Source organism: Onychomys torridus, chromosome 7 (genome assembly GCF_903995425.1).
Source record: "Onychomys torridus chromosome 7, mOncTor1.1, whole genome shotgun sequence".
Taxonomy (NCBI): domain Eukaryota; kingdom Metazoa; phylum Chordata; class Mammalia; order Rodentia; family Cricetidae; genus Onychomys; species Onychomys torridus.
In genome coordinates this window covers 63,330,225-63,347,939 of record NC_050449.1, presented here as the reverse complement: position 1 = coordinate 63,347,939, position 17,715 = coordinate 63,330,225, and the positions used below count along the sequence as shown (strand labels likewise).

Below are 17,715 nucleotides of genomic sequence, written 5' to 3'. Positions count from 1 at the left end.
TCTTGACTTGTCTTAAGATAGAGATGGGGGGTGGGGGGAAGGAAGGTGGTTTTCTAACAGCTTAGACGAGTCTTGCATATTATTCCCGCCTTGGGTTTCTGCATAGATCCAGGTGATAGCACGGTCAGTCAAAATCTAATTGAAGTGTTGGTGACCCAAAGGTCTGTCTGTCTGTCATTCATCCTTCCTTCCTTCCTTTCATTCTTTCTCTCTGCTTTTTTCTTTGTCTTTTTGTTTGTTCGTTTGTTTGCTTGCTTGAGACAGGGTCTCCTTGCTATGTAGACCAGGCTGACTTGGAACTCACAGAAATCTTCCTGCCTCTGCCTCCCTACTGTTGGGATTGAACTTTGAGCCTTAGAATCACTATTTTGAACCTCACTGGTCTTTGTGTTAAATACAAAGAATGTCCATTTTTCATAAGCTGCTCTCTCTACATTATCTAGCGACAGTGAAGGCAGAGGGTGGGCACATTGGCATGGATGTAACTGGCATCTACTAGGAAGGTATTAGCCTGGCCAACCTCCATTCCAACAGGATAGAGGCAGGGAAACACACACACACACACACACACACACACACACACACACACACACACACACACACACACACACCATGCCTTGAAAGAAAAGTAGATACATATTTTCTAGGCTGGGGAAATAGCTCAGTGTATAAAAGTACTTGCTGCCCAAGCCTGGCCACTTGAGTGCCAGCCCTGGTATCCCTAGACTGTATGGTAGAAAAGAACTTATTCCTCCTGAAAATTGTCCTCTGACCGGCACAGCAGCATGTGCCCCCTCATACACACCTCCATGATAATAATTACTAAAATTTTAAAAAATTTAAGGATACATTTCCTGTTTTATAAGATGCAGCCCATCATAAGCTATTTACAAGCTATGTACTAGAGTGCAGGCTCTGCAATTTATTAGAGTCCCAGGAGACAGAAACGTCTTCCTGCAAATGAAAGCACCCCAGCGGCATTGTCTGGCTTGTTTTGAAAATCATTCCACATTAAATGAGTTACCTCTTAAGAAACAAATAATGAGGTGGGGGGAGAGTAATGCCTAAATAAGAGAAATTCAGAACTCAGATAACTAGGAGAAAAATGTTTCTAATCCAGCTCTATAAATGTGGGCAATTTTTTTTTTTTTTTTTTTTTTTTTTTTTTTTTTTTTTTTTTTTTTTTTTTTTTTTAAGAAGCAGGCCATCTGGGAAGCTTGCCTCCTTGCCATGCACACCACTGTCAGCTGTTGCTTCAAGGGTCTGGCAAATCCCCCCTTGAGTGGAATGCCCACTTCTTTCATTCCTAGAGACATCCAGCTTCTCCCCCCTTTACATGGATGGTGACTTTATAAAGAGTGCTGTTGTTTTATTTACTCTCCATTAATCACGCTCCACTGTAAACAAAGTGTCTGTTTTAGTTCTGCTGACAATTAACCGCTTGTCAACATCTCCCTCAAGTACCTTCTGCATCTGGCTCATCTGGCTCCGAGGGAGCCCTCTCCATCAAGATGAATGTGTGGTTCAGTAAACTCCGGGTTTCATCCCTCTCTTTGGCTCATCAGCAGTCAGGATTACGTTGTGAGGACCCTTACCCAAGCACCTTGGCAAGCCTACATCATTAGAGAGAGAGAGAGAGAAGTTCTCTCAAGATATCTTTCTCCCTCTCTTTGCACCGGAATAAAAACAGACTCCAACCTTTGAAGAAGGGAGAAGAAAGAGCGAGGTAGAGGGAGGAGCATCTAAATAAAACTAGCTTTTGTAACAAGGACATGGTGACAATTCCAGAGGTTACTGAGAAACCTGTCTTTCCTTTAGTAATGGCCCCATTCCATGAGTTCAAGAGAACCAAACTCTGTGCAATTGGTGACCACTGGAAACTTTTATTACTTACGAAAGTAAACTTCGTTACTTTCGCTAGGTTTCAACATGACAGGACTTTCCTCACTCCCAAAGGCTCCTTTCCCCTTAGAATAACTCTTCTTCATTTAAAATGGAGGATGCCAAGTTCATTAATATTTTCTCAACAAGATAATTGTCTTAGAGGCAAAATAAATGTTACATTTAGTGGTTTGTTGTAGGAGGGTTTACGAGTCTGTTCCTTGAAGCCTTCTTGGAGTCGGTATAAACCAAATTGAATATCCATGCTATACTAGTTCTGTGCATTGAGCCCTAAGAAAGGAAGAGACTACACATGGCACATAGGTGTGGTGTGGTGTGTGTGTGTGTGTGTGTGTGTGTGTGTGTGTGTGTGTGTGTGTGTGGCGCTGCGACGCCAAGAGAACCTACAAACCAGTCCCAAAGAATAAAGATGGGTTTCTAAGGTATCTCCTCTCCGGACTTCAATTTACACTGATTCTCAAATGGAAGAGACTCAGGTCACTTGGCATCCCTCCAGAGAGGATGGATTTTTGGGTAAGGAATTAAACTGATGGGGACTCTGAGATATAGTCCATGAGAGAAACCCAGGTTAGGAATCCCTTGGCAGGAGGCCAAATGGAGCCACAGTGACCCAAGACCAATGTCAAATCAGAAAACACTGATGTCCTTCAGGAGGGGACCAAAGAAGGTGAATTGGTAGAGCAGTCTTCAGTGGCCCTCTTCATGACAAAATCTGATCAATCTAACAGCATGTAATTGGTTTTAATGAGGTATGGGAGGGATCTTTGCCCCAGGTCACCATCCTGAGCAGGAGGCTGCTTCAGGTGCTAATCTTGCTCCCACAGTCCACCACCCTATCGCAGTCAGTGTGCATGCCACACAGCCTGGCTTTGGCACCCTAAGGAGCAAAGAGGTCTCAGAACTGGACCAGGGACCGACGATTGCCCGGTTTCACCTGATAATTTATGCACAATTAATTGAGATATCTTTTATACTTGATGTGTTGCAAAATTAATGCCTAATTTATGTAATTAGTCAATTAACTTTAATTCCAGCATATGTTCCCAATGCCCAGAAGGTGTTCTGTTTCCCAGGTACTTATTTTGATGTCACGAAATGCAGCTAATTAATTTTACATGCATATTAATTTGCGATCTCTTTAGCGGTTCCCTTTGTGCAAGTAATTTTAATATTTGTGTTTCTAACCTTTTTGGGTAGGGTGAGGGAGGCGCAGGTGATGTGAGGAGCACCTGGAGGATCCTGATGGTGCCTGAAGGTGGCCCGGGACGTGGGGCAGGGCTCTGGTGGAAGACCCATGCAGCTGCAGACAACAGAGGCTAAGATTGCCAGACCCTTAGGGGGCATTGCTGTTGCAAGCAGTGATGCATTTTCTGCTGTCCTTGACAAAATCAATGGTGTCAGCTTGGGGCACGGAGGTTCCTAAGCGTACTGACCACTGCTTCCCAGGCATTTTCAGGGGGACATCTGGTCAAATCTTGCCTCCCCTCGTCAACCCTTGATGAAGAGGCTTATTTATTTACTAATGCATTTATTTTAATACCTAAGGACAGCACAGACTTCCTGGCCAATCCAGGGAGACTGAGAGTGAATGAATGAAGTGCGGCACTCCTGGCTTTTTATCCCGGACATCTTAACACACCTCTGGTATCCAGAGCCGGCGAGCCTGAGCTCCCCAAAGTTGCTGGGTGGAAAGAGAAGCCAGCCGCAAGTCCGTGAAAGTTGCTGTGGGTCCTCCCTGGAAGCAGAGTCGAGGCCGGGCCAAAATTTACTTTCCAAGTTATTGGGTGGCGCATTAAAACTTTTATCCTTTTTGGCCAAATTAATGAGCAATTTAATTAATAAAATCAGAGAGTAGTGTAAGTGCGGCGATAATGAAGTTAAATGAGTGCACAGTAAAATATTCACTAATCCAGCGCATTGCCGAATACCCCTTAATTCTGCTTAACACTAAAAGGGTTTTGAGCACCATAATGAGATTCCTCTGTCTGCTAATTAATTGACACGCTCCTGAATATTCATACGAGCTAGCACCAATACGTTCCTAATTGCACCGTGGAACAGATCTCAGAGGAAAGTAAACCGCCAAAGACTTAATTAAAATAATGTATTCCAGATCCAGGACAAGACAAGACATTTGCCTTGGGGCGCGCTAAGGAAGTGGCACCTGGATGGTGGAGGGGAGAGATAGCAAAAGCCCACGCCTGGCCTGACTTAGGTGGCTTGGGACGTTTAGGGGAGGTCTGCAGCATCAGAAAGCAAGAGCTGAGTGCTGGGTCCGAACCCTGTGGCGGACGAGGCGTGGCTCCTAGGTGTGTCCCCGCTGCTGCGGCCCATTGCCCTCTAGGGGAGGACTAGCCCAATGCGGTGGTCTAGGACCCCAGTCCCGGGTTCCCTCTGCTTTCTCCCTGCCTTTCCCAGGCTGGTCCCAGAAGCTCTCTGGAGGCACGCGGGGAAACTGCAGTCCGGAAATTCCAGGAGAAACTTTATTTTCCAGGGTTTTTTCAACGCATCAGCGACCCCAATTCTCTCTCAACTCAGGTTGCGATCTGAGTGGGGTCGCTGGCGTTTCTCTTTGGGGGAAGGCGACAGCTAGGGGAAAAGATGTCTGGATGGTAGGGATGGCATTGTCCTCGGCCTCTCCCCGGGGCTCCACGCTGCGAGGAAGCGCTCCGGCCACCACTAACCGCGAAGCTTCTAGCTACTGGGTGCTCTCTTTTTCTTGCTGGAGTCCAGCGAGCGTCACATTCCTGCGGATCTTGCTTCCTCACGGGGTGGGAGGGACAACCAGACTGCGGACCGGTTTCTAGACTCTAAATCACAGCCATTTTTTTTTTTTCTTTTTAAACCAGCGAAATGAAAAGGAAAGCATTCTTGAAAAGACGGGCCTCCCCCCCACCCCTTCTTTTTGGAAAAAAAAAAAAGTCACCACAGGTTTAAAACTAAAGAGTTTGTTTGAGAGCATACAAATGCGTATTTATTATACATATGTAGGCATTAACAATGTAAATTACACCGCCAGCAGTTGCTGGTTGTTTATTCATTAGATCTTTAGAAAATCTACATTGCCTCCAGACAGCGCGATGATAATGTGAAATACACAAGCAGTTTACTTAGCCCGCTTCTCCACGGAGCAGCTCCGCGCACTGCCACTCCGAGTCATCAACAGGTCGCGCGCGCGGACTTACTCCAAGGAAAACATCAGTTTGCTCACCGTGGCCAGAGGTGTAGTGAGCTGGTGAGATCCTTTTAGTGAACGGTGTAAGACATGAAGGACCACTCCTGGCTTGTCTATTTTACTCCCTTTGTGTGCATCTATCCTTTTCTTTGCAATTAAAAAAAAAAAAAAATCGGCACATAGAGGACAGGGGACAGAAATGAGTAGGGTAAAGTCCCCAAGCTCTGGCTATTCGGAAGTGTCTGTTAAAAGACGATGAACCCAAACTGCTTTGAGAGTGAAGTGAGAGGCGCGTGAAGAGACAGCCTACCTAAACCAAGAGACGCCATCCACTCCACCAATCAAATCGCGGGGGCCTCCATAAACAAATGGTTGTCGCTCCAAAGAAAATCACCTCTTTGGGGTTATAGAACGCTCCGTGGTTCTAGATTTATCTAGAGGATGGAGAGGGTACTTGTTGAGGAAAATGACAGTCGTGGTATTAATATTTATTTTCAAAATTCTTTCCCAATTTTTTTTTTAAGTTAGGTGAAAAATAAAACTAAATGCAAAGACGTGTGTCGAGGCAGTTTGCTTACTTGAGTTGTTGGGACCAATGCCAGCCCAAATCGGAGGGCCAGGTCTCCTATAACGAACTGACGGGCTGGTGATTTATCTGGCACTGCCCACCTACCTGCTGCGGCCTAAGGCTTAGCTGCTGAGGTGTGCTAGTGTTGAGGTGAGAGTCTGGGAGGGAGGTTTGGACTTTTTAAAGTTACCTGCTGTCAGCTCCTTTCCTCCTTCCTTCCTTCCTTCCTTCCTTCCTTCCTTCCTTCCTTCCTTCCTTCCTTCCTTCCTTCCTTCCTTTCTTTTTTTAATTAGGCCTGCTAGGTACCTTAGAGAATGCCCCCAGGGCTGCGGTCCTGGGAATGGGCGACAGCTTGGTAGGGAAATAGCAGCTGGCCTGGGGTGGGGTTAGGGAAGAGAGGAAGGTAGAAAGGAAAAACTGAAAAAGAGAAGGAGGGCAAGTACGCAGAGGACCGGCACATGCAGGGTAGCTGGATCCTCAACTGTGACCAGCCACTGAGCCCTAGCACGGTTGGGGCGCCCAGAGGAGGTGCAAGGCCATGGGATCCCAGAGGGTGCCGCTCGGGGACCTTCAACTCCAGTTTTGAGTCCCAGGTGAGCCTCAACCGAGCGGAAGGACTCGGGCTGCCCCCGGGGCTGCCAGCCTCCGAAGGCTAGAACGGCCTCTCCAAGCCCCGCCCCCAGCCATTCTTAGCGGGAGGGAGGAGGATCAGCGGCTTTCTTTCTTTTCTCCTCTTTTCTTTTTCAACCCTCTTTGTGGGTGGCAGCTCAGTGGGGAATTCATGCACACACACACACACACACACACACACACACACACACGAAAAAAAAAAACGGGGGGGGGGGAGAGAGAGAGAGAGAGAGAGAGAGGGAGAGAATAAATAGTTTTAACCTTCCCAGGAACACGGAGAGTTACTCCATCTGAAAGCTGTAGGGGTTTTCAGAGAAACCCGTTTCTGCTATTAAGAAAACCCATACTGCACACGGCCACCCCGCTTAAGCCTCTCCCACCCCCCCCCCCCCCCAGCCTGAATAAACAAAACAAAGCTGGGGGTTAAGGCTGACGACCCACAGGTTGCCAGTTTTCAAAACAAATTAAAGAAAGTGGGCATGGTGGGTTGCAATCAAAATAAAATATGATGGGTGCAAAATATTCCTCATTTCAAAGGTCTGCACTTCCCTGAATCAATTTTATTCAACTTTAAAAGTATTGCAGCCACCCCCCCTCCCATAATACAGTCAAAGAAAGTTGAAAAGTATTTATCTGTTTATTAACAGCTGGTGAATTTTCTGAAAGTAAAAACAAAATCTACTTTGGAAAATCCCCCCCATGATATTTTAAGAATAAAGTGTCTACCCAGACAGCCTGGTTTAAAAAAAAAAATCTAAGCAAACAAATAATCCTAACAAAGAAGTTGATTTGAAAAGAGGGTGATTTTTTTCTCCCCTTCCCTCTTAAAAAAAAAGAGACCGTTCGCTCCACCCCGCTATTAAACAAAGCACAATACCTTTTTCTGGGTGGTACTGCACAGAAGTTGATTCGGTTTTGACAATGTTGTTTAGCTATCATTTGCTATTTTGAATGAATGGAAGCAATCCCCGCTTTTACAACATTTGTTTCCTATTATGGAGAGGTGCAGCAGTTGAGGGCACACATGTGAAAGTGGCTGTTTGATTCTCTTTTTCATCCCCCTGACCCTGCTTTTGTCCCCCCTCACCCTGGGAATGTCACGCCTCGATACTTCACTTTGAGCTGCTGGAGAAAGTGGCTTTGTTACTCCCTTTTAGACATACACGAAATTGTTCTCTTTCCTCCCGCTGTAAAAGATACTTCACATCGGGACTCGGTTCACAAGTGCAATGCAATTTGGTTTAGTCCAACCTTTGTTCTGCTTGTACAAATGAGCGAACAGTGCACACATTATACAGTTGATCTACTGCTGTCTTAACCCCAGAGTTAGGGGCTGGGAGAAAAAGCAAGTTAATCCCTTCAATACCAAGGTAGCTTTAGCAATATTCCCTCCAATAAAAATAATAGCCTGGGGTTCCGCCTTCAATTTCACACAGCGCGAAGCAAAACTTAAGGGGGCGGGGGTGGTTAGCCTAAATTCTTGCAGGGGTATTTGGCAAATGCTTCTTAGACACACACTGTCGGGCTTGGTAAAGCTCAGGCGAAATCTGTGCAGTTGTTTGTGCAAAGGAGAGATTTGATTTGGAAACAAGATTTCAAGCCGTGAGGTCTAGGAGCAAGCCGCAAGCAAAGCGGACACCAAATGTAAACTGACGCCAAGGAGAGGGTATTGGTACCGAGCAGGAAAAAGAGCTGTTTCCACAGGCATTGCAGTTGCCTGCTCCCTGTGAAGGACGGTTGTCACTGGGAGTGGGGACGGAGCACGAGTAGACAGGCCTCCGGTACCCTCCACCTTGCAGCAGCTACTGGGGACAAGTGGGTAAAATGTCCAGGGCGTGGTTGCTCAGCTCATTTTCCCTCCTGGCCCAAACAGAAAAAAAAGTGCCACAGCCTCAGTTTCCCCGGAGAGGAAAGTTTTCCTGGTAAGCACTAAGAGGCAGGAGGGACCCTGAAGTTGACTTTCCCTGTTGGGATGGAAGTATATAGTGGAGTTTGCGGGGAGTGTAGGCAACGACTTCGTGGTTCTAATCTTACTAGGAACTGGCAGAATTGAACTGGCAGATGGGATGAGCGTGATTTTAGGCATTAAGAATACTTATCGAAAGTTTGAATCCAACCTCCCGGTTCTGAATTAAGGTCTACACCCTCGTGGCAGTCATTAACCGATGAAATGGCTCCCAAATTCCCTGTCAGGCTTTTTTTTTTTTTTTTTTTTTTTTTTTTTTTTTTTTTTTTTTTTCTGCTACTGGGTAAAAGTGTGCTCTTTTGGTAGCAGGGCCCCGGGGCCGCTGGCAGAGATGGTAGACTGGCATTTAGTACCAGAGTGACAGTTGGCACAAGAGCGAAATGTGTGTGTGTGTGTGTGTGTGTGTGTGTGTGTGTGGTGTGTGTCCTCCCCAGGCTTCCTTCGTGGGGCAGTTTTATTTCCAGCCAGGCTAGGGTCGAATAGCTGGGGAGCACAGGCTCAAAATCCCGAGGAAGCGAAAAGCGAGGGTGGATGCTTCTTGTAACACGCCCAGCTAGGTGCGAGTCTCTGAGGCCCTAGAACCTGCTAGCATTCTGGAGACGCGACAAGCAGCTAAGCCGGCCCTCTGTGTTCCTGCGGTCCGGAACAGGAAAGCAATGCAAAGTCGCGCCGGGGTGGGATGAGGTGTGTTGGGGTGCGGGGGGTGGTCACAGATGCCCAGGACAAACAGCCTGCGACACTCAGGACGGCATATACATACATATATATTTTTTAATTGTCCACTGACAAGCTGAAGAAGTTTGTTTAGTACTGAATACCCTAGGAACAAAATCCTTTTGAAAGGAGAGCTAAGTCGTTTCACGCCACCAAAGTGCAGATCTGGTCAAGAATGACTGATGGGACAAAGAGGCGCGGTGCGTTGGCGCGGGTTTCTCAGAGCGCTGGCTGCGGCAGCAGCAAATACCCGAGGCGACCAGGAATGGTGGGCGCGGGTCACAGGAGACCCATAAGACCCTCAAACTTCAGCACCCGCTGCCAGCCGGTCCTCAGTCCTCTCGGCTGCCCCACTATCATCAGCCCAGGTCGCTGATGAGCGGGCGCTGCGCAAAAGAGAAGTGAGAGGCCGTGTAGCACCCGGGAGCGAAGGGAGAAGTGGAAAGGAACTCAGGAGCTCAGGACGAGGAGCGCGAGGGCCAAGCCAGGCTCAGCCTCGCGCTGCAGGCTGAGAACAGAACAGTTCGCGTTCCGAGTAGGGGCGGCGGGTATTGTTTTCAAGCGCCCGGGAAACCTTCAGAGCTGCTGAGTACGTTCCTTCCACCTCCCATCCGGTTTGGTAAATATTAACAAACTGGGGCGCGGTTATTTTCTGGAGTGTGTTTGGTGGGTTGGCAGGAGGAGATGGCTAGGGGAGGATCCTCCTCTCCTGGAGCCCTCTCCTCCTCCACAAGCCAGCCCCACTTCAAACACACACACACACACACACACACACACACACACACACACACACACCTGCTTAACAACACAAGGAATCAAAAATCAATATTGTTTTTGTCACCCCTCTGTCTCCTTTTTACTCCCTCAGCAACTCGGGTGCCACTGAAGCGAATTGTGGATTTATGGAGGGAAATTAGCATAAATTATTGCAAAATCTGCAGCCGTGTGTGGTCCAGCTTGTGGGAAAGGGCTCTAGCAAAGTTTCAGAGGAGAAAGGTGGTGGGCCGTGGGCTTGGCGAGGTGATGAACTGTCCTTGCTGGAGGGGATTTCCATTTGGTTGGCACATGGGGTATAATTGACTTGTGTGTGTGTATTTTATACAGTTTTCCCAACAACCCTTCTAAGCCCCTGGGTCGGATGTTGCCCCCTCCCACCTCCACCCAGCTTCTGTTGGCTTTAGGTTCTGTACAATAGACTCTGACGCACTTTTTCAAGATTTCTGGAAAGCACTCCTTGTCTTTATAATACCAGCCTTGAAATGCTGTAAACAGCTTGCAACTGCTCTTCCCCCCCCCCACCCCCTGCCGGGCTTTGAAGACCTCTGACAGCAACTGAGGTAGAACTTGTAGCAATGCCCACGAGTTAAATGCGCCTCCCACAGCTCCTTTCCCCTCCCAAGACAAACTTAGGCGATTAAGCACGGTTTACTTGAATAACCCTGAACATGGGCGATGTGCCTCAGTTCCGTTCTCAACTGTAACCAGACTTTGAATATTCCTCAAACACCAGTTCCTACAGTATTATTGCAAGAACTCAGTAGCGACAGTTTTCCCCAGGAAGATGAACAAAGATTTATTCCAAGTTAGTTTTGTTTTTGTTTTTGTTTTTCTCGTGAAGGTTTCCACTTTTAGAATTTAGTTAATCTTCCATTTGCTCTGAACAGTGATGTCGACAGCCACACAATGGCCCCCTTTGCAGGACAACAACATGCCAGTTGGTAAAAATAAGAAAACATTGCTCTCTCCCCATTCCTTACTATTAACATACACCCTTACAGGATTGGAAAGCATCTTGCTGGTTGTCACTGGAGGCAAGAGCGACCGTCTTTTACCATCTCGAATGCAACCACCATAAACATCTATGTTTGCATTTCAGCATGAACCCACGCACATGTTTGCCAAAAAGGGATCTTTAAAACACTCAGGGGCTTCCATGATGGTACCTTTCCACCCCGGAACAATCTTGCTTCCTTTAAAGCAACTCTTCTTGCTTTAGTGCCTACAAAGCCAGCTGGAGCTGGAGCAAGCAAATGTGGACCAGCCCTCCACCCTTCTTCAAACATCCCTCGGGTTCCCCACCCCTTGGCGCTCCCAGCTCCTCCCACCGCAGGCCCTAGAGCCTAACCCGGGCGGGCACGCGCAGAAACACCCCAAACCTCAGTCTGTTAGCCGCGGCAGCGCGCGCAGCTCGGGCCAGCAGATCTGCCTCTGGCCCAACTGGGCCTAGGGTCGGACTGATTTAATCTTTGGAGAAAAGAAATCCACATATCTGCCCTGCTCTAGCCTTAACTCCAGAGACAGGTCAACGCCCCCCCCCCCACCTCCCTGCTCCCACCTCCTCCTCCTGGCTATTTTTTTTTTTTTTCCGAATTAAGAAGGTGACTTGAGTCTTTCCTTCAAGCACTCTGTTAATATTGAAAAACGTGCGCTTGCATCTAAAGCGCGGCAGCCCAGGCGCCAGAGCCATTTCAATATTAATGAAATTGTTTAATCTCCTAAATTCGTCGTGTTTAAGTTATGTTTTGGTGAGTTATCGACCAGCTTCGAAACTGTGGTTAATGAAGTTATGTGAGTGGGTGGGCGGGTGCGTGCGCGCGCGCGCGCGCGTGCTCGCAAACTGAAAGGTCTTCTTAAAAATGATACCCACAGACCGATGCTCCACTGTCACTCAAAGTGTAACAAACTTCACACCAGAACTCTCGATCTCCTCCTGGGGTTCCGGAGATGGGGTGCGGGGAAAGAAAAAGGAAAGAAAGAGGCTTCCGGACTTTAAAGATGGTTCTATGTAGACTGTAGGTATTTCGTATTTAACATGATGGCATGGGGTTCTTTTTAAAACCACAAAGGCCAGGGAACGCGCTGAAAAGCGTGGCTGCTCACGCCTGGTACTCATTGCGTGCATGCCTACGGGCTGACTCACTGTTTATTTCATAGCAGTTCGATGATGATGACGACGAAGATGATGATAATGGTAATCATGATTCATAGAATCCCCACAAGACACATCCGAACTCAAAGGAGCCCTCTACCCTCACCAGGCCCAAAGATCGGAGCCACCTCCCCACCCCCACCCCAAAAACTCGCCGGTCCTTCGCAGGTCTCAGCAGGCACTGTTTGTCTTTTCAGGGCATTCTGAACTCTAAAGAAACTATTGCCACGTAAAAGGAGGGAAGGAGGGACTATAAAATGCTGACCCCGCTAACTTCCAGGAACCACCAGGCTTCCCAAGCACCTAGAGAAGGGAGAAGATCCCGAGGCGATAACGTATCTTAGACAAACTCAGGGCCTCCCAGGTCTGAACGCTGCCCGCCTCAATGTCCCCTGAGCCTCCCTGTGCCCATCACATTGCTAAAAGATTGATAAAGGGAAAACTTAGTACCTTCGTCCATTCTTTTCTTTTCCTTTTAAAACAAACAAACAAAAACCAAACTGATACCTTGGCCTGGAGAGATGGCTCAGCCGTTAAAGGCTAGGCTCACAACCAAAAATATAAGAAACTTACCTAACACGTCTTCATTCAAAACAGACTCTTCTACCCAGCTGTACGAATATTTATGTCTGTTTGTGTCTATTAACCTTATCACCTTTTTAAAGCGACATACTCTATCTAGTGTGCAGCTTTGAAGCCCCCCGGGAGGCCAAATCAAACTTCGACCCGCCTCTTGCAGGACTCGGGGGCGGGGGTGGTGTGTGTGGTGGGGGGAGATGGTGTATATTTCCATTCTAAAACCCATCCAACCAACCATGGGCAGTGCCAAGTAAAGTAAAAGGGTCGCCCTTCAAGAGAAAGCCTGTGCTAGAAGTTAGCTAACAATACAAACCCGATACAATGCGGAGGAAACAACACCCCAGCCGAGCAATTTCCATGTCAAACACCGTCGGCGCGGCAGCTAGCTCAGAGCGTGAATGGTCGCCTGGTTCCCCGCTCGGTGCGCGGGTCCGCTCATACCTTCCCAACGCGCACACCGGCGGGCGCTGCCCGCTCCCCGCGGGCGGCAGAGGCTCTTCCCGGGTCGCCCGGTCTTCTGCTGGAAGTGATTCCTATTGGCCAAGGTGTCCATGTAAATAGGTGTGAAAGAAACCAGCGCTGGCCAGGCTCTCTCCCCTCTTCCTCAGTCCCCTCCCTCTGCAGCCCGCGCTGCCCCCCTCCTCTTCCTCCTCCCAAGGCGATTGTCATACGATAGCTAAGAAGTGGCACATTAATGAAGCGCCGCTACAGGGGTCTTTTCTGCTCCTGTCACCGCTTAAAACTATCAGATGTTTCGAGGGTGGACATGGAGGCAGCCACCTAGCTCAGCGGAGCCGCGTACGACACAGCAGCGTCCTCTGGATCCCCGAGGCGGCGGCGGCTGCCTCGGTCCGCTCCTGCGCTCGGTCTCCCGGGCAGGACTCACCACCCAGGAGCGCCGCGGAGCTCAAGCCAGGCTCGCAGCTAGTCTCACCGGTCTCCGACGCTGAGCTCTGATCGCCGGAGGGGAGGGACTCGGCCACCAGCTGTACCGTCCCGGATGCCAACCCGCAACTTGAAACAACTTTAAGGTGAGCATCTATCTATCTGTCCCCTCCCCTGAATCCAGGTTCGACTTACTTTCCCCGCAACCCTCGCCCCCCCCCCCCCCCCCCGCGGTCCTCCTCTCTCCAAGTCCGCTGGCTGGGTTCATCCAGTTTGGTGCGCAAAGTTGCTGGCACCCGAATCCCCCCCCCCCGCGCCCCGCTCAAAACCCCCCCCCCGATATCTATGACTCGGCCTGAGTGACCTCGCGAGTGTCTCTGCACCCATGCTGCCCATCTCCTTCATCACCTCCTCCTTCTCAGATCCCACCAGTCCTCCCCGCCGCGCGGACTCTGAGCCAGTTGGGTAAGCGAGAAAGATGCCTCGGCCGGGCCGCAACACGTACAGCGACCAGAAGCCTCCCTACTCCTACATCTCGCTGACCGCCATGGCCATCCAGAGCTCTCCGGAGAAGATGCTGCCGCTCAGCGAGATCTACAAGTTCATCATGGACCGCTTCCCCTACTACCGGGAGAACACGCAGCGCTGGCAGAACAGCCTGCGCCACAACCTCTCCTTCAACGACTGCTTCATCAAGATCCCGCGGCGGCCGGACCAGCCGGGGAAGGGCAGCTTCTGGGCTCTGCATCCCAGCTGCGGGGACATGTTCGAGAACGGCAGCTTCCTGCGGCGCCGCAAGCGCTTCAAGGTGCTCAAGTCGGACCACCTGGCTCCTAGCAAGCCAGCGGACGCGGCGCAGTACCTCCAGCAGCAGGCTAAGCTGCGGCTCAGCGCGCTGGCCGCCTCTGGCACGCATCTGCCGCAGATGCCGGCCGCTGCCTACAACCTGGGCGGAGTGGCGCAGCCCTCCGGCTTCAAGCATCCCTTCGCCATCGAGAACATCATCGCGAGGGAGTACAAGATGCCTGGGGGCCTGGCCTTCTCGGCCATGCAGCCAGTTCCCGCAGCCTACCCGCTCCCTAACCAGTTGACTACCATGGGCAGCTCTCTGGGCACAGGCTGGCCACATGTGTACGGTTCCGCGGGTATGATCGACTCGGCCACCCCCATCTCCATGGCGAGTGGCGACTACAGCGCCTATGGGGTGCCGCTGAAGCCTCTGTGCCACGCCGCGGGCCAGACGCTGCCCGCCATCCCGGTGCCCATCAAGCCCACGCCGGCCGCAGTGCCCGCGCTGCCAGCGCTGCCGGCGCCCATCCCCACCCTGCTCTCGAACTCGCCGCCTTCGCTCAGCCCCACTTCCTCGCAGACAGCCACCAGCCAAAGCAGCCCTGCTACCCCTAGCGAGACACTCACCAGCCCGGCCTCCGCCTTGCACTCGGTGGCGGTGCACTGACCCACAGAAGCTGGGGCTGCCTCTTGGTCACTTCTACATCAACCCTCTCACCACTTCCCCGGCCCCGGGTCCAGCCCTCTCCGACCTAGAACCTGACTTGCCCATTCCACCTTCTTCCTTCACTCCTCTCTCCTAGGAGAACTTTTGGTTTTGGACCCGGAAGACAAACCACAAACTTGCTAGAAGGCGCGTGAAAGTTGTCTTCGCCCCTCCAGGGCACCAGAGAACACAGGGGCTAACCCAAGCCAAGCGACCACTCCAGAGTCCCAGAAATGCACTCCCGTCCAATAGGCAGGACACCCTGATTCCCTCCTGCTCCGAGAAAACGCAAACAGAAAGGGGGGGGGGCATCTTCTGGACTCTGCGCAATTTCAAGACCAGAGACACTGCCGGGGTGTAAAGCCCGCCTAGGCTGCAGCCGCACAGCGAGGGCCAGATCTTAGGTCCTGAAAATCTGTGGTCACGGACCTACTAATCCTCCGACAGGCTCGCCTCCGCCCATCAGGCCAGCATGGGCGGGACGCTGCTTCCCCAGGCTGCGGCCCAGCCTCCCGTTCTTCTAAGGAAGATTATTTTTCTTTGCTTCTGGGTTTTGTTACCGGCCAGAAGCTCTCTCAGCTTGGAGGAAGGAGAGAAGGCTGCTAAACTAGGGAGGACACTTGTCCTTCGCAAATGCAAAACACAGCTAGAAGTCACCGTTATTGTTTACAAAGCGCGAGGTTTAAAAAAAAAAAATGTAAACAGTGAACTTGAGTATCTGCCTGGCTAGGCGGGCTAGGGGGCAGAGTCCTCTTTACAATTACCTGTTGTAATGTGAATGTTTACTCTTCTGGCCAGCTTTTGGTGGGCGGGGGGTGTAGGGGGGGAATGGGGAAGTTAATTGGGATGGTAACTTTCTTACTATTTAGAGACCTTTTTAGCTATTTATTTTGATGAAGAAAGAAAGGAAAAGAAAAGAGAAATGAAACATGAACTAAGCCCAATTAAGAAAGCACCTGGGGCAAGAGGGGGAGAATGTAGATAAACCGACTGGGAACGTGAAAGGGGATGTCAACAGAGACGTCCCCTGGACAGATCTTTCTGTTAGAAGAACTTTTCCGTGAAGGTAAAGGGCTGCAAAGAGTTGTAAATAGGAATGATTTACACTGTGTAAAATGCACTTTGGTTTGGTATGTTCCTTTTAGCGTCTTAGGTAATTGACTGAAAAACAAAAACAAAAACAAAGAACAACCCAACACTTGTTCTGGTGTGACCTGCTTAATTTAAAAAAGAAACTGTAGTGTTGTCCAAGCTGTGAAAAAATTTCCCATCTTTATTTTTGTTCCTCCCTGCACAGAATTCGCATGGCATTTTAAATATCGATGTCCTTGTTCCCAGCATGCCCATTTTAAGACAGAGTTTTAAAAAGGTGTCTACATTAAATTATGACCTAGTCTAAATAATATTTTCTCATTAAAATATGTAAATTCAAATTTTGTTAAGTTTTGTGTGTTCTTGAAGACTTGCTACAGGGGACAATAGATGGTAGCATCAGCCTCTGCAAACACGTCGTCTGGGGGGGGGGTGCCATTTTCAAATCACATTTCGAAAACAGAGAAACCTAGTGCACAGTTGCAGGTGAGGGGGCATTATTCTAGGGGGTTGTGGAAGACATTTGCGCACAGGGGGGAAGAGTGAGGCCAAGTATTTCAGATGCAAAGCCCTGGCCCAGGTGCAGCATTGAAGGGATCACCCAGATCAACTGCAGCACTTCCTGTGTGTTTTTATCTATCTTCAACACGCTTTCTGTGGCATCGTCTTACAGACAGCTGGTGTGGAATTTACAAAGTACTCCCAGGCTGGGGTACCTGATGCTTCTGACCCACCTGGAGGAACCCTTTCTTTATTCCTTTAAATCATTTATAGTTGTTGACATTCCCTCTCTTTCAGAAATCACCTGAAGGTTCACTGTCCAGGTCAAGAAACCTGTTCACTTTGCATTGAGTAGATTTCTTCCAGTCCTTCCTGTGAGGGGGGAAAAACAAAGTAACTGGATGCATTTATTTTCAAGTTGTGAATGAAGTGTCTTCAAATGCCTGCCTCTACATGTTTTCTTTCTTTCTTTCTTTCTTTCTTTCTTTCTTTCTTCTTTCCTTCCTTCCTTCCTTCCTTCCTTCCTTGCTTCCTTTCTTTCTTTCTTGCCAAGAATTAAAACTTGTCAAGAATTTATGGTTCAAGGCTAATTGACACTCGGCTGAGGGGGGGGGTCACAATATTTCCAGAGTAAGATGTGTATTAAACTGAAGAAGTTACAAGACAAAGGGTAACTTAGAAGGTGATTAACACTTTACTGTGTAAATGATTAAACAAGGGAGCCTTGTGAAATGCAGAGAAAGCCCCAGACGACACACAGAAGCCATGCTGAAGTGCTCCATAAGGAGACCCCTTAACACCTGTCACCACGTAATTAGTGGGCTACCTGGAAAAATATTTAGGATTAATGCAAAGCATAATTAATCCTGTTGTGACTATTCTATTTTTAAAAGGGAAGGATCACACACACACACACACACACACACACACACACACACACGAAGAAAATAAATGAATCACTGGGCTGATTAAAATGCATGAAGCTTCCAAAGCCAGTCAGAGAGCGGACAACTAAACTCATTCATCAAACCTAATTCACAATTATATCAACAAGATCAGCCAGAGCAAGCCTGGAAAACGTAGCCACCCTCGGCTAGGAAACTTAGTTCTCAACAAGAAATCATTTTAAAAAGAAAGCTAAATACATTTCAGTGTCCTGAAAAATAAAATTAAGGCAGCCTCTGGAAGAACCAGAGCTCATGCACTCTGTTAACTCTGGAGGCTGGAGATGAGGCAAAACAAGGGCTCACAAGGGCCTGTGACATCTAAGAGACTTAGC

At 49.1% G+C, this 17,715-nt stretch overlaps 1 protein-coding gene across 1 annotated transcript; it reads left to right on the top strand.

Moving 5' to 3' along the window:
- The first annotated feature begins 13,413 nt into the window (after nucleotides 1-13,413).
- Nucleotides 13,414-16,276, top strand: Foxb1 (forkhead box B1). The gene is made up of 2 exons (XM_036193805.1): nucleotides 13,414-13,494; nucleotides 13,771-16,276. Exon 2 carries the CDS (start codon nucleotides 13,827-13,829, stop codon nucleotides 14,802-14,804), a length of 978 nt encoding a protein of 325 aa, XP_036049698.1. The 5' UTR covers nucleotides 13,414-13,494; nucleotides 13,771-13,826; the 3' UTR covers nucleotides 14,805-16,276.
- The last annotated feature ends 1,439 nt before the right edge of the window (nucleotides 16,277-17,715 follow it).

What these genes read in the sequence shown, in the direction of transcription:
- Foxb1 (XM_036193805.1), top strand. Translation starts at nt 13,827, where the DNA reads ATGCCTCGGCCGGGCCGCAACACGTACAGCGACCAGAAGCCTCCCTAC.